The sequence below is a fragment of the Panulirus ornatus genome, chromosome 11 (genome assembly GCF_036320965.1).
Source record: "Panulirus ornatus isolate Po-2019 chromosome 11, ASM3632096v1, whole genome shotgun sequence".
NCBI classification, from domain to species: Eukaryota; Metazoa; Arthropoda; class Malacostraca; order Decapoda; family Palinuridae; genus Panulirus; species Panulirus ornatus.
The window spans coordinates 11,560,528-11,576,214 of NC_092234.1; the positions used below are offsets into that span (position 1 = coordinate 11,560,528).

General features: G+C 41.9%; 1 protein-coding gene and 1 pseudogene across 1 annotated transcript in view; both read right to left on the minus strand.

Moving 5' to 3' along the window:
- LOC139751278 (nitric oxide synthase-like protein) overlaps positions 1–15,228 on the minus strand; it is a 55,109-nt gene extending 39,881 nt beyond the window's left edge. Inside the window, exons 1-5 of the mRNA XM_071666591.1 lie at positions 15,085–15,228; positions 12,131–12,246; positions 7,191–7,327; positions 5,711–5,873; positions 4,740–4,831 (exon numbers count right to left, since the gene is read on the minus strand). Coding sequence (XP_071522692.1) covers positions 4,740–4,831; positions 5,711–5,873; positions 7,191–7,327; positions 12,131–12,220 — 482 coding nt within the window. The 5' untranslated portion in view covers positions 12,221–12,246; positions 15,085–15,228. The remainder of the gene's footprint in view (positions 1–4,739; positions 4,832–5,710; positions 5,874–7,190; positions 7,328–12,130; positions 12,247–15,084) is intronic.
- Positions 449–2,124, minus strand: LOC139751092 (inositol-3-phosphate synthase 1-A-like; annotated as a pseudogene).
- Positions 15,229–15,687: the final 459 nt, after the last annotated feature.

A 15,687-nucleotide genomic window follows, 5' to 3' on the forward strand; every position in this document is an offset into this window, starting at 1 on the left:
TATATATATATATATATATATATATGTGTGTGTGTGTGTGTGTGTGTTGTAATGATTAGTTCTCATCTTTATTGTCATTATTACTCGATTACCTGTATTTTTTGTAACTGTCATGATGAGCATTGTCTGTATATATATATATATATATATATATATATATATATATATATATATATATATATATATATATATATATATATATATATTTTTTTTTTTTTTTTTTTTTTTTCAAACTATTCACCATTTCCCGCGTTAGCGAGGTAGCGTTAAGAACAGAGGACTGGGCCTTTGGGGGAATATCCTCACCTGGCCCCCTTCTCTGTTCCCTCTTTTGGAAAATTAAAAAAAAAAAAAAGAGAGGGGAGGATTTCCAGCCCCCCGCTCCCTCCCCTTTTAGTCGCCCTCTACGACACGCAAGGAATACGTGGGAAGTATTCTTTCTCCCCTATCCCCAGGGATATCTACAGAATTATGTGACTATTTACTTCTCAATTTCTTCTGACTAAAGACAGGGATATGATGAAATCACCATATTTGTTTTATCAATATCAGTTGCTTTCTTCACCGTAACAACAGGTCTATAAATTCTTTTATCACTATAAGCATGCTTATATTCTAGAAGCATGTGATTTACTGGTGCTAGTCCAATACAAGCACGGAGTATATTTTCTATACAACTGCGCTGGCGGAATAAGAAATTTATAACAGGAGTACCACATGGTACAAGTGGTGCTTTGCACAGGTAGCTAAGAATTGACAACACTGAGTTAAATTTTTCAAAACTGGATTCATGTTCAGTCTTGCACTGAATTCTTTCACACAGTCCTGCAAGTACAACAAGGTCAATGACCAGAGGACTAGCAAGCAGAGAATCTTCACATGTGGATAATGAGAGTATTTGATCCACCCATCATGATTTCAGATGTATACTCATCCATAGCACGTTTGCCGTCACCCACGTGAGTTACATACTTTATCACAACACAGTGGTCTGGACCATTGCCATCAGGATACAGTATGTTATCAGAGTCTACCATGTCATCTAAAACACTGCTTTTTGAGATCTCTTTTGATCTGAAAGTCTCTGGAGCACTGAGATTCTTTCCATCATTATTTTCAAGGTGATTATAGCTGACAATTGACTTCGGTTTGATTCCTGCACTGATCAGATAGTCCACCAGGACGGACTTCAGTTTTGTTTGACCTGATTTAAAGTCATCACCAGCAATAAAGACTTGCTTCTGCTCAGCCAGCTCAATACATCCTGGCACAAAAGTACTTGTTTTGTGGAGAACCATTGATATAAGTTACTCCTTCTAGAATACTAGCCACTGCAGACAGAGTAGATGGTGAAATCTCACTCTCACTGTTCTTCATACTCTTCAGCAAGTTTTCTGCAGTGCCATTTATTTCTGGTATGATGTTACTAAATCTTTCAGTATTTGCTGTCCATAGCACAATGACTTTATCTACTTTGCTAGTTTCTTTGAAATCTTTTATATCCTTCCTAATCATATCCAGAATTTCTTTCTTTGTGCCTCTCATAACATTGTCTGCACGATCTACTTGATTGGCCGCTGTGAAATCTGGGAAATATACTGAAGGGCGCGGTTTCAGCGTTGTCATACGAGGTTTTAACTGATCTTGCAGGTTATAATCAAGTACTCTGGCACGTTCCATTGCATCATCTAGATTAAGCGATGAAATATCCCAACCATCAACCACAATGTCATTTGGGTCTACGATCGGCAGCAAATATATCAAGGGTACATAAACTTCTTTTGTGGTCCATTTCCTAAATATGTAGAACCTACTTGAGTTATAGAGCCTAGATAATTTGCATTCTTAACACCATCTTTTGTATTCCATGATAGTTTGTGCTTGTTTGCTAATATTGCAGCTGTGACTGTTGTACCATTGTTGCCTCCTAGACCTACCAGCATTAATCCAAGCTTGGGTACCTTTCTTTGGGTTTTGAGTGTATACTTCGTCTCGGCTGGAGTTGCAGTCAAGATTCTATTTGTTGTCTTCAATATGTGTAGTTATGTAACTGTAATCTGCTTCAATGTAACTGGCTGTATATCTCACAGCAGGGCTTTGTGCCTTTAGAGAGTATGCCATTTCCTTTCTGAAGGGCTTAAAAAACTTCTGTATTTCATTATCATCTATAAGTCACACTCCACTAGATACAACCATGCATAATAATGCTCAATACAACTAAATAAGTGAATGCATGTATATATATATATATATATATATATATATATATATATATATATATATATATATATATATATATATATTTAATTTAATTTGCTTTGTCGCTGTCTCCCGCGTTTGCGAGGTAGCGCAAGGAAACAGACGAAAGAAATGGCCCAACCCACCCCCATACACAATGTACATACATACACGTCCACACACGCAAATATACATACCTATACATCTCAATGTACACATATATATACACACACAGACACATACATATATACCCATGCACACAATTCACACTGTCTGCCTTTATTCATTCCCATCGCCACCTCGCCACACATGGAATACCATTCCCCTCCCCCCTCATGTGTGCGAGGTAGCGCTAGGAAAAGACAACAAAGGCCCCATTCGTTCACACTCAGTCTCTAGCTGTCATGCAAGAATGCCCGAAACCACAGCTCCCTTTCCACATCCAGGCCCCACACAACTTTCCATGGTTTACCCCAGACGCTTCACATGCCCTGATTCAATCCACTGACAGCACGTCAACCCCGGTATACCACATCAATCCAATTCACTCTATTCCTTGCCCGCCTTTCACCCTCCTGCATGTTCAGGGCCCGATCACACAAAATCTTTTTCACTCCATCTTTCCACCTCCAATTTGGTCTCCCACTTCTCCTCGTTCCCTCCACCTCCGACACATATATCCTCTTGGTCAATCTTTCCTTACTCATTCTCTCCATGTGCCCAAACCATTTCAAAACACCCTCTTCTGCTCTCTCAACCACACTCTTTTTATTTCCACACATCTCTCTTAACCTTACATTACTTACTCGATCAAACCACCTCACACCACACATTGTCCTCAAACATCTCATTTCCAGCACGTCCACCCTCCTGCGCACAACTCTCCATAGCCCACGCCTCGCAACCATACAACATTGTTGGAACCACTATTCCTTCAAACATACCCATTTTTGCTTTCCGAGATAATGTTCTCGACTTCCACACATTCTTCAAGGCTCCCAGGATTTTCGCCCCCTCCCCCACCCTATGATTCACTTCCGCTTCCATGGTTCCATCCGCTGCCAGATCCACTCCAAGATATCTAAAACACTTTACTTCCTCCAGTTTTTCTCCATTCATACTTACCTCCCATTTGACTTGACCCTCAACCCTACTGTACCTAATAACCTTGCTCTTATTCACATTTACTCTTAACTTTCTTCTTTCACACACTTTACCAAACTCAGTCACCAGCTTCTGCAGTTTCTCACATGAATCAGCCACCAGCGCTGTATCATCAGCGAACAACAACTGACTCACTTCCCAAGCTCTCTCATCCACAACAGACTTCATACTTGCCCCTCTTTCCAAAACTCTTGCATTCACCTCTCTAACAACCCCATCCATAAACAAATTAAACAACCATGGAGACATCACACACCCCTGCCGCAAACCTACATTCACTGAGAACCAATCACTTTCCTCTCTTCCTACACGTACACATGCCTTACATCCTCGATAAAAACTTTTCACTGCTTCTAACAACTTGCCTCCCACACCATATATTCTTAATACCTTCCACAGAGCATCTCTATCAACTCTATCATATGCCTTCTCCAGATCCATAAATGCTACATACAAATCCATTTGCTTTTCTAAGTATTTCTCACATACATTCTTTAAAGCAAACACCTGATCCACACATCCTCTACCTCTATATAGGACGCCATTTGGTAAACATGTTTACCAAATGGCGTCCTAGCTTCGTCTCTTCGATGTATATCAACTGACTTATATATTTCTCTCTTGTGTCTCTCCTGATGATGTGATTATTACACGAAAGGGCACTCGGGAACTTTCGTGTTTCATTTTCCCCGTGGACTCATAGGAATATCTTGAGAACGCGCAAAATTGTGATCCTTTCCAATATATATATATATATATATATATATATATATATATATATATATATATATATATATATATATATATATATACATATATATATATATATATATATATATATATATATATATATATATATATATATATATATATATATATATGTGTATGTGTGTGTGTGTGTGTGTGTGTTACTGCTTATTGTAATGATTAGTATTCATCTTTATTGTCATTATTACTCGATTACCTGTATTTTTTGTAACTATCATCATGAGCATTGTCTGTAATAATGTCGTCCTTTTATTACTACGAATATTGTTATTTTTCTTGACTGATATTATCACCATATTCATCATGCATGTCATGTAAATATGATGACATCCACAAAACATGAGCTCAGTGTGAAGGAAAACATGTGTGACCGTACAAGACCTGGATACAATGAAAAGAAATCTAAAGCTGGCAACTGTGCCAGTTGGTGAGTGGCGATGCATGATGAAGAGGTAGGTAGGTAGGGAGAGAGAGAGAGAGAGAGAGAGAGAGAGAGAGAGAGAGAGAGAGAGAGAGAGAGAGAGAGCTGATGTTGGTAGTGAGAGAGAGAGATGGAGGAAAGCCCTGACCTGATGTTTCCGTCGTTGGTAGCGTACTCGATGTGCCGACAGAGGGCGTCAAACATGTCTTGAGGCGTTACCACATCGCGAGCATCGAACAGCTGCGCAAGAGGACGTAGATTAAGCTTCTCGGTGGTGCATAATAACATGTAATATTAAAGGACAGTGAGAAATACAAGGGTTTTTAGGGTCCATGGTAAATCCAGGGTTATTCGGACCATAATCTTTCATTTCCTTTCAATTCGCACTTTTTTTTTTTTCTTTAGTGGATTATTAAACCCACCATCGCTGTAACTCAGTATGTACAATGAAATACTTATGAAACCTACAAGTAAGAAGCATGCAATAATTGTGAAGAATTGGAACTTGATATATTCAAGGACTAGAACGTAAGTTATCTGGAAAGGTCGACCATGCCTTTCCATCAAGAAGGTACGAGAGTTTGTTTACAATTTTTCGTTCGAGAATGGATGTCTGGGGTTGTGTGATATCACAGAAAATGGACGTGGGTAATTCAACAAAGTAACTATATGTTCGCGGGGATTAGATATTTACAGCAAGCTCGATAGAGCTGAAAGTGCTGAATCTGTAGATCCTAAAAGATCCTAAAATCATGTGCGTTGATGATGTATTACATTTTAATCTGTTGCGTATGAATTTGTGTGTGGGTGTGTGTGTGTGTGTGTGTGTCACAAGTAATTTGACATTTAGGTGATGAGCATTGACATAGTTGGAGAACTGTTCTACTTGGTCCTTGAATTGAAAATTGAAATAGATGCTGTTCCGATTAAACCTGTTTGTATGTTTCACACACACACACACACACACACACACACACACACACACACACACACACACACACACACATTCATTCTCTCTCTCTCTCTCTCTCTCTCTCTCTCTCTCTCTCTCTCTCTCTCTCTCTCTCTCTCTCTCTGAGCCACAACCCCGCCCCCCTTTACCCTCCCTTCGTACAGTACCTGTAGCCTGGTCCACTGTATCCTGCCGATGCAGCGTGGGGCGTTCCTCCAGGCGAGCTTGGCGCCGTACTCGAGCTCCTGCGTGGTGAGGTGGTAGGTGCCGCGCGCCTTGATGCCCATTTCCACCTCCCGCCACCTGGCCAGGTGCTCCGGGCTCCCGCACCTGTAACCCCACCACCGAGATCAGCCCTCTTACCCTACCTTCTTAAACACACACGCCACAAGGTCTTCTAGCGATGCTGCACAAAGGGTAATGATGATAAGGACGACAATGATAATAATGATAATAATGATATGATGATAATGATAATAATGATTATGATACTGATGATAATAGTGATAATGATTTTTTTTTCCATGCATACTCGCCATTTCCCGCGTTAGCGAGGTAGCGTTAAGAACAGAGGACTGAGCCTTAGAGGGAAAATCCTCACTTGGCCTCCTTCTCTAATCCTTATTTTGGAAAATTAAAAACGGGAGGGGAGGATTTCCAGCCCCCCCCTCCCCCCGCTCCCTAATGATAATAATAATGATGATAATGATAATAACAGTAATAATTATCATAGTCATTACTATTATTATTATTGTTATCATTATTATTATTATCCTTATGATAATAGTAATGATAATTATAATGATTACGACAGTAAAGTGGTAGTATTGATGATGATGATGATGATGATGATGATAATCATGACGGGGAAGAGAAAGAATGTAAACATCTTGTAAGAGCACCAGATGACGAGGCTAATAGGTTCCACAACAGCCAAGAGGACGATTATGACAGTTTCCAGGTCAACAAGAAGGCGAGGATAACTGCCTAAAAGGCAACGCTATGAGTATGATAACTGCCTTCAGTGCAAACTGGAGTAGAATAACAGTCTCCAAGACAAGGACAACAGACCCCAGGACAACAGCCTCCAGGACAACAGACTCCAGGACAACAGACTCCAGGAGAACAGCCTCCAGGACAACAGGACAACTAGAACTAGGATAGCAGTCTCCAGGGTAGCGATGATAACATCCAAGACAACTTACATTAAGGTAACAGTCTCCAATACAGGATAACAGCCTCTAGTTCAACCATAAGAAGAAGATGAAAACAAACCACGTTAACCAGAACAAGGACACCGTAGAGATGAAAACCACGTTAACCACAACAAGGACACCGTAGAGATGAAAACCACGTTAACCACAACAAGGACACCGTAGAGATGAAAACCGCGTTAACCACAACAAGGACACCGTAGAGATGAAAACCACGTTAACCACAACAAGGATACCGGATGAAAACCGCGTTAACCACAACAAGGACACCGTAGAGATGAAAACCACATTTAAGCATACTGGAAGACGCCTTTGAATGACGATAGACGAAGATACTGTTGCTGGTATGAGATGATGAACCCATATGAAACGATCGAAAGCCTGGGTGAACATTTGATATGTAACATCACATGTACTCTCGCCGCACACTGACCCTTTAATGGAAGCGTAGTACTCGTCCAAGAAGGGCTTGGCCTGAGCCAGGACCTCGGAGACACTCCGTGGGGCAGAGCCAACTCTCCTGATGTTCATCATCGACCCGTTGCAGACGTTCTCCGTGCACTCTCCACGCTGCAGAGAAAACGGTGAAAGGTATTGGGTGTGCGAGCCAGGAATGATTAATATAAGGGAGAAAGAATACTTCCCACGCTTTCCCCGCATGTCGTAAAGGCGACTAAAGGGAGGGGGGGGGGGCTGGAAACCCTCCCCTTCTTGTATTTTAACTTTCTAAAAGTGGAAACAGAAGGAGTCACGCGGCGAGTGCTCATCCTCCTCGAAATCTCAGATTTGGGTGTCTAAATGTGTGTGGATGTAACCAAGATGAGAAAAAAGAAGATAGGTAGTATGTTTGAGGAGAGGAACCTGGATGTTTTGGCTCTGAGTGAAACGAACCTCAAGAGTAAAGAGGAAGAATGGTTTGGGAATGTTTTGGGAGTAAGGTCAGGGGTTGGTGAGAGTACAAGAGCAAAGGATGGAGTAGCATTACTCCTTAAACAGGAGTTGTGGGAGTATTTAATGGAGTGTAAGAAAGTAAACTCTAGATTGATGTAGGTAAAAGTGAAAGTGGATGGAGAGAGATGGGTGATTAGTGGTGCATATGCACCTGGGCATGAGAAGAAAGATCATGAGAGGCAAGTGTTTTGGGAGTAGTTGAGCGAGTGTGTTAGCAGTTTTGATGCACGAGACAGGGTTACAATGATAGGTGATTTGAATGCAATGGTGAGTAATGTGGCAGTTGAGAGAATAATTGGTGTACATGGGGTATTCAGTGATGTAAATGAAAATGGTGAAGAGCTTCTAGATTTGTGTGCTGAAAATGGACTGGTGATTGTGAATACCTGGTTTAAAAAGAGAGATATACATAAGTATACGTATATAAGAAGGAGAGATGGCCAGAGAGCATTACTGGATTACGTGTTAATTGATAGGCGCGTGAAAGAGAGACTTTTGGATGTTAATGTGCTGAGAGGTGCAACTGGAGGGATGTCTGATCATCATCTTGTGGAGGCGAAGGTGAGGATTTGTAGCCAGAAAAGAAGAGAAAATGTTGGGGCAAAGAGAGAGGTGAGAGTAAGTGAGCTTGGGAAGGAGAGTTGTGTGACGCAGTAACAGGAGAGACTGAGTGCAGAATGGAAAAAGGCGAGAGCAAAGGACGTAAGGGGAGTGGGGAGGAATGGGATTTATATAGGGAAGCAGTGATGGCTTGCGCAAAAGATGCTTGTGGCATGAGAAGCATGGGAGGTGGGCAGATGAGAAAGGGTAGTGAGTGGTGGAATGAAGAAGTAAGATTGTTAGTGTAAGAGAAGAGAGAGGCATTTGGAAGATTTTTGCAGGGAAATAGTGCAAGTGACAGGTGAGAGGGAACGAGGAGAAGTGTGAGACCAAATTGGAGGTGGAAAGATCGAGTGAAAAAGATTTTGAGCGATCGGAGCCTGAACATGCAGGTGGATGAAAGGCGTGCAAGGAACAGAGTGAATTGGAACGATGTGGTACACCTGGGTCGACGTGCTGTCGATGGATTGAACCAGGGCATGTGAAGCGTCTGGGGTAAAGCATGGAAAGTTTTGTGGGGCTTGGATTTGGAAAGGGAGCTGTGGTTTTGGTGCATTATACATGACAGCTAGAGACTGAGTGTGAACGAATGTGGCCTTTGCTGTATTTTCCTAGTGCTACCTCGCGCGCATTCGGGGGAAGAGATTATCATTTCATGTGTGGCGGGGTGGCGACGGGAATGAATAAAGGCAGCAAGTATGAATTATGTACATGTGATTATATGTATATGTCTGTGTATGTATATATATTATACGTTGAAATGTATAGGCATGTATATGTGCGTTTGTGGACGTGTATGTATATACATGTGTATGTGGGTGGGTTGGGCCACTCTTCCGTGTGTTTCCTTGCGCTACCTCGCAAGGAAACACACGACTAAGTATAATGGAAAATAATATAGATAGATAGATAGATAAATAAATGAATATATATATATATATATATATATATATATATATATATATATATATATGTATATATATATATATATATATATATATATATATATATATATATATATATATATATATATATATATATATATATATATATTATATATATATATAATTTATTTATTCATTTTACATTGTTGCTGTCTCCCGTGTTAGTGCAAGGAAACACGCGAAAGAATGGCCCGACCCACCCACATAGACATGTATATACATACACGTCCACACACGCACATATACATGCCTATATCTCTTTCTTTTATGACAAGTTGACTATAGTAATATGATAAGAGGTAGACTAATTCGTTGGGCAATTCTATGACAAGTTATGATACATGGTTACACTCAGGCCTGACATGACACAGTATAGCATCTTACAATCTAGGGCAGCGGTGGCTACGGGGTCCGACACGGGCCTTTACTTGTTGGCGGCCCGTTCCCTGGTTTCTAGCCTTGATTCATTCTCACCTGGGAGGTGGGAATTCCCCTATGGTCTGTAGTAGGTGTCCCATGTGGTTTCTTTGAATCCTCTGAAGTAGTGAGGCCGCTGGTAGTACGTGGTCTTCCTCACTGAGGTCAGGGATTCTTTCGCAGAGACTTTGTGTCACTTGACAGTCCAGCATGTAGTGTTCCAGCGGGCGCGTTGACGGCTCCTAGCAGTAGACGCAGTCCTTGATGACGCCGTCAGTTCTTTGCCAGCTGCATTGTTACCCAAGTCGTAGACGGTGTAGATTGACTAGGGTATTTCTTCTCATGTCTCTGTCGTTATATGGTGGCTCCAATGACGTGGCCACCATGTACCACTTGACTGACATGGATCCGGCATTGTAGGCGTCCAGGAGATGCTTTTTGATCCGAAGCTTGCTGCTTTTTGTAGCTGGTGCTTCATTTGTTGCAGGCTCACTGGAACATGCACCTGGATATTAGTTAAGCGTGTAGCTGCTTTAGCTGCCTAGTCTGCTGTCTCGTTTCCCTCGATCCCCACATGACTGGGGATCCAGTGTATGGTGACGGGATGTCCCTATCGCTGGCTCCTAGACTATCGTCTGAGCCTTTTATCTGAAGGAACCGCCAGACGGGAACAGCCACGTATGGCTACGATAGGTCGGAATGACCACAATCACCCTTGATTGGGGAAAAAAGGCTGATTGTCACTCCCTCATCCCGACGTGATTTGCTGGAGGAGGCCTAAGGTCCGGCCCTCATACTGTCTTACGGCCCAGCCCTGCATATCTGATGACGCCCCCAGGATGGGTGGACGAACTTTCCCAGGCATGACCTTGTGGCTGACCCCGAGTCACTTGACCATGGGACCTGAGAAGTAATTAGCGCCCGCTAATCTTGGCCACCTGACTTGAGGTGTGTGAGATCACAGAGTACACGTGGGACGGGACGAGGAACCTCATGGTACCTCCCAGGTGTTTACCAAATGGCGTCCTAGCTGTGTCTCTTCGTTGTATATTAGCTGACTTATATTTCTTTCTTGTATCTCCCCTGATGATGTGATTATTACACGAAAGTGCACTTGGGAACTTATCGTGTTTCATTTTCCCCGTGGACTTATAGGAATATATATATATATATATATATATATATATATATATATATATATATATATATATATATATATATATATATATATATATATATATATATATATATGGAAAAAGGTGAGAGTGGGGGAGGAATGGGATGTATTTAGAGAAGCAGCGATGGCTTGCGCAAAAGATGCTTGTGGCATGAGAAGCGTGGGAGGTGGGCAGATTAGAAAGGGTAGTGAGTGGTGATATGAAGAAGTAAGATTATTAATGAAAGAGAAGAGAGAGGCATTTGGACGAGTTTTGCAGGGAAATAGTGCAAATTAGAGGGAGATGTATAAAGGAAAGAGGCAGGAGGTCAAGAGAAAGGTGCAAGAGGTGAAAAAGAGGGCAAATGAGAGTTGGGGTGAGAGAGTATAATTAGATTTTAGGGAGGATAAAAAGATGTTTTGGAAGGAGGTAAATAAAGTGCGTAAGACAAGAGAAGAAATGGGAACATCGGTGAAGGGGGTTAATGGGGAGGTGATAACAAGTAGTGATGTGAGAAGGAGATGGAGTGATTATTTTGAAGGTCTGTTGGATGTGTTTGATAATAGAGTGGCAGATATAGGGTGTTTTAGTCGAGGTGGTGTGCGAAGTGAGAGGGGTTAGGGAGAATGATTTGGTAAACAGAGAAGAGATAGTAAAAGCTTTGCGGAAGATGAAAGCTGGCAAGGCAGTGGGTTTGGATGGTATTGCAGTGGAATTTATTAAAAAAGGGGGTTACTGCGTTGTTGACTGGTGGGTAAGGATATTTAATGTATGTATGACTCATGGTGAGGTGCCTGTTTGGCAGAATGCATGCATAGTGCCATTGTACAAAGGCAAAGGGGATAAAGGTTAGTATCGAGCAAGCTAGCAATCATTTTCTTTCATAGTCAAGATCTTTTGACTTTTCAGACAAATTCACATATTGATCTAACGCCTTAGCTGCACCTCATCACGTGATAAAGAAGTGAAAGTATGTGAATAGTTAAAACAACTATTGTAAATAAGTTTTAACTGGTTATGAAAAGAAAGGGTTCACGTCTTTATGTGTTTACGTGGAGGTGAGAGACCGGGCCGAGTGCTTTACGTGATTGGTATTTTTAAGCACTATAAGATTGGAAGGTATCCAGTTTATGTGATAACGAAAGTAATGACTTGCATTCTTGTGGTGTATGGAAGTGTTAAAGTTACTTCAAAAAAGCCATATACATTATGTATATATTTGTGAGTGGAGAGGAATCTGCTGCAGTCTTAGGACAACCGGACATGAAGTGAGGTTGGCGGACGATGTAGGGCGGTGGTCTTACCTCCGTGGTGCGGCGTTGGAGGGTGTCTGAGACCACCTTCTTGCTGGCGAAGTTGGCGAGTTGATGTGGTTTCTGTGCTCTTCCGTCCATCTCTGCTGAATAGGAGAGGGGCACCGCTGTTGAAAAGAAGTACTGCTGGTGAGACCTATAGTTTTTCGTTATCACACACACACACACACACACACATACACTATATATATATATATATATATATATATATATATATATATATATATATATATATATATATATATATATATGTAGATAGATAGGTATTTACATTTATCATACTTAATCGCCGTCTTCCGCGTTAGCGAGGTCGCGCAAGGAAACAGACGAAGAATGGCCCACATACACATGTATAGACATAAACACCCATACACGCACATATACATACATATACATTTCAACGTATATACACATATACATACACAGACATAGACATATACGCACATGTACATATTCATACTTGCTGCCTTCATCCATTCTCGTCGCCACCCAGTCACACACGAAGTAGCATTCCCCCCCACCCCACCCCCACCCCTCCCACACCATATACTCTTAAGACCTTCCACAAAGCATCTCTATCAGCCCTACCATATGCCTTCTCCAGATCCATAAATGCTACATACAAATCCATCTTTTTTTCTTAGTATTTCTCACATACATTCTTCAAAGGAAACACCTGATCCAAAGATCCTCTATCACTTCTGAAGCCACGCTGCTCTTCCCCAATCTGATGCTCTGTACATGCCTTCACCTTCTCAGTCAATACTCTCACATATAATTTTCCAGGGATACTCAACAAACTTATGCCTCTGTGGTTTGAACACTCACCTTTATCCCCTTTGCCTTTGTACAATGGCACTATGCATGCATTCCGCCAATCCTCAGGCACTTCACCATGATCCATACGAAAATTGAATATTTTCACCAACCAATCAACAACACGGTCACCCCCTTTCTTGATAAATTCTATTGCAGTAGCATACCAAACCCACCGCCTTGCCGGCTTTCATCTCCCGCAAAGCTTTCATTACTTCTCTCTTAACCAAACCAATTTCCCTGACTCTCTCGCTTTGCACACCACCCCGATCAAAATACCCTACAACTGTCACTCTTTCATCAAATACATTCAACAAACCTTCAAAATACTCACTCCATTTCCTCAATTCATCACTACGGTTTTTACTTCCTCACTTGCCCTCTTCACCGATGTTCCCATTTGTTCTCTTTTCTTACGCACGTTATTTACCTCCTTCCAAAACATTTTTTTATTCTCCCTAAAGTTAAATGATACTTTGTCACTCAACCTCTCATTTGCCCTCTTTTTCAATCCCTGCACCCTTTGTCTTGACCTCCTGCCGCTTTTTTTTAATACATCTCTCTGTCATTTGCACTCCTTCCTTGCAAGTGTCGTCCAAACGCCTCTCTCTTCTCTTTCACTAACAAGTTTGCTTTTCATCCCACCACTCACTACCCTTTCTTATCTGCCCACCTCCCACCTTTATCATGCCACATGCATCTTTTGCACATGCCATCACTGCTTCCCTAAATACATCCCATTCCTCACCAACTCCCTTCACGTCATTTGCTCTCACCTTTTGCCATTCTACACTCAATCTCTCCTGGTACTTCCTCACACAAGTCTCCTTTCCAAGCTCACTCTCACCACTCTCTTCCCTACATTCGCTCTTCTTTTTTGAAAACCTCTACAAATCTTCACCTTCGCCTCCACAGGATAGTGATCAGACATCCCTCTAGCTGCCTCCCTCTGCACATTAACTTCCAAAAGTCTTTCTTTTACACGCCTATCAATTAACACAATTCAGTAATTCCCTTTGACCACCTCTCCTACTCACATATGTATACTGATGTGTAACTCTCTTATTAAACCAGGTATTCCCAATCACCAGTCTTTTTTTCAGCACATAAATTCAAAAGCTCTTTGCCATTTCCATTCGCAACACTGAATACCCCACGTACACCAATTATACCCTCAACTGCCGCATTACTCACCTTCGCATCTAAATCACCCATCACTATAACCCGGTCTCGTGCATCAAAGCTGCTGACACACTCACTCATCAGCTTCCAAAACTCTTGCCTCTCATGATCTTTCTTCTCATCAGCAGGTGCATAGGCACCAATAATCACCCATCTCTCTCCATCCACTTTCGGTTTTACCCACATCAATCTAGAATTTACTTTCTTACACTCAATCACATACTTCCAAAACTCCTGCTTCAGGTGTAGTGTTACTTCTTCCTTTGCTCTTGTCCTCTCACCAACCCCTAACTTTACTCCCAAGACTTTCCCAAACCAATCTTCTCCTTTACCCTTGAGCTTCGTTTCGCTCAGAGCCAGAATATCCAGATTTCTTTCCTCAAACATACTACCTGTTTCTTTTTTCTTCTCATGTTGGTTACATCTACACACATTTAGACACCCCAATCTGAGCCTTCGAGGAGGGTGAGCACTCCTAGCTTGACTCCTTCTGTTTTCCCTTTTAGAAATTGAAATACAAGAAGGGGAGGATTTCCAGCTCCCCCGCTTCCGCCACCCATAGTCGCCTTCTACGACACGCGGGGAATATGTGGGAAGTATTCTTTCTCCCCTATACCCCAGGGATATATATATATATATATATATATATATATATATATATATATATATATATATATATATATATATATATATATACCCTAGCCTGAGCCAGGTACCCATTTTGTCGACCAAGCCCTCGGGATGGATGAACAGCTGGGTTGACTGTGGACCGACTGCCACAACTAGAATTCGAGTCCACGCGCGCGTCCCTATTAGGCCTGTGTGTGCGTCACGGCCAGGAACGCAAACCGCTATACCATATTTCACTAACACTGAACTTTTCACATTGACGGATTCTAGCGCAGTGACCAGTGAGTGGTAGATAACCAATAGATTTAACAACATACCGGGTTTCCGGACGAACTAGTTGTGCATATATGAATGCCGTTCCCGAGAGTTGTTGCTAGGAGAGTGGCGTGTTGCTAGGAGAGTGGCGTGTTGCTAGGTGAGTGGCGTGTACCTGCAGAGAGGGTGTTCAGGAACTACGTAACGGGCTGGATGCCGAACGGCTTTTGAGGGAAGCGACCACTCCGCTTGCCTTTATATAAGTGCGCGGCGCTCGCGCTGGAAACTCTGTATCGGGTGACGCCGGAAACGTGATGGTAGAAATTATAGATTTTTTTTTTATTCTTTTTACTTAAACATCTCGGACGACGTATCCTTGTTGTGCGTCCCCCGCATGTTCTTCCCCCAGCTCGCACAATCTAGCTAGGGTGAGCACCGGAAACATAGGATTGCCTCATGTGTAGTTAGTGGCAGGAGAGAAGCCTTCGCCCTGCGAAAGTGTCTAGTGTCATTAACAGTGGTCTGTGTCTGGGAAAAGTGTGTGGTATTCTCAGCATCTAAAGGAAAATAAATCTGACCCTTCTCCATACACTCGAGTGGGTGTAGAACAGGAGATTTAGAAGGTTTCAGTGATTTCACTTGTTATCTGAAGAAAGTCAGGGCTT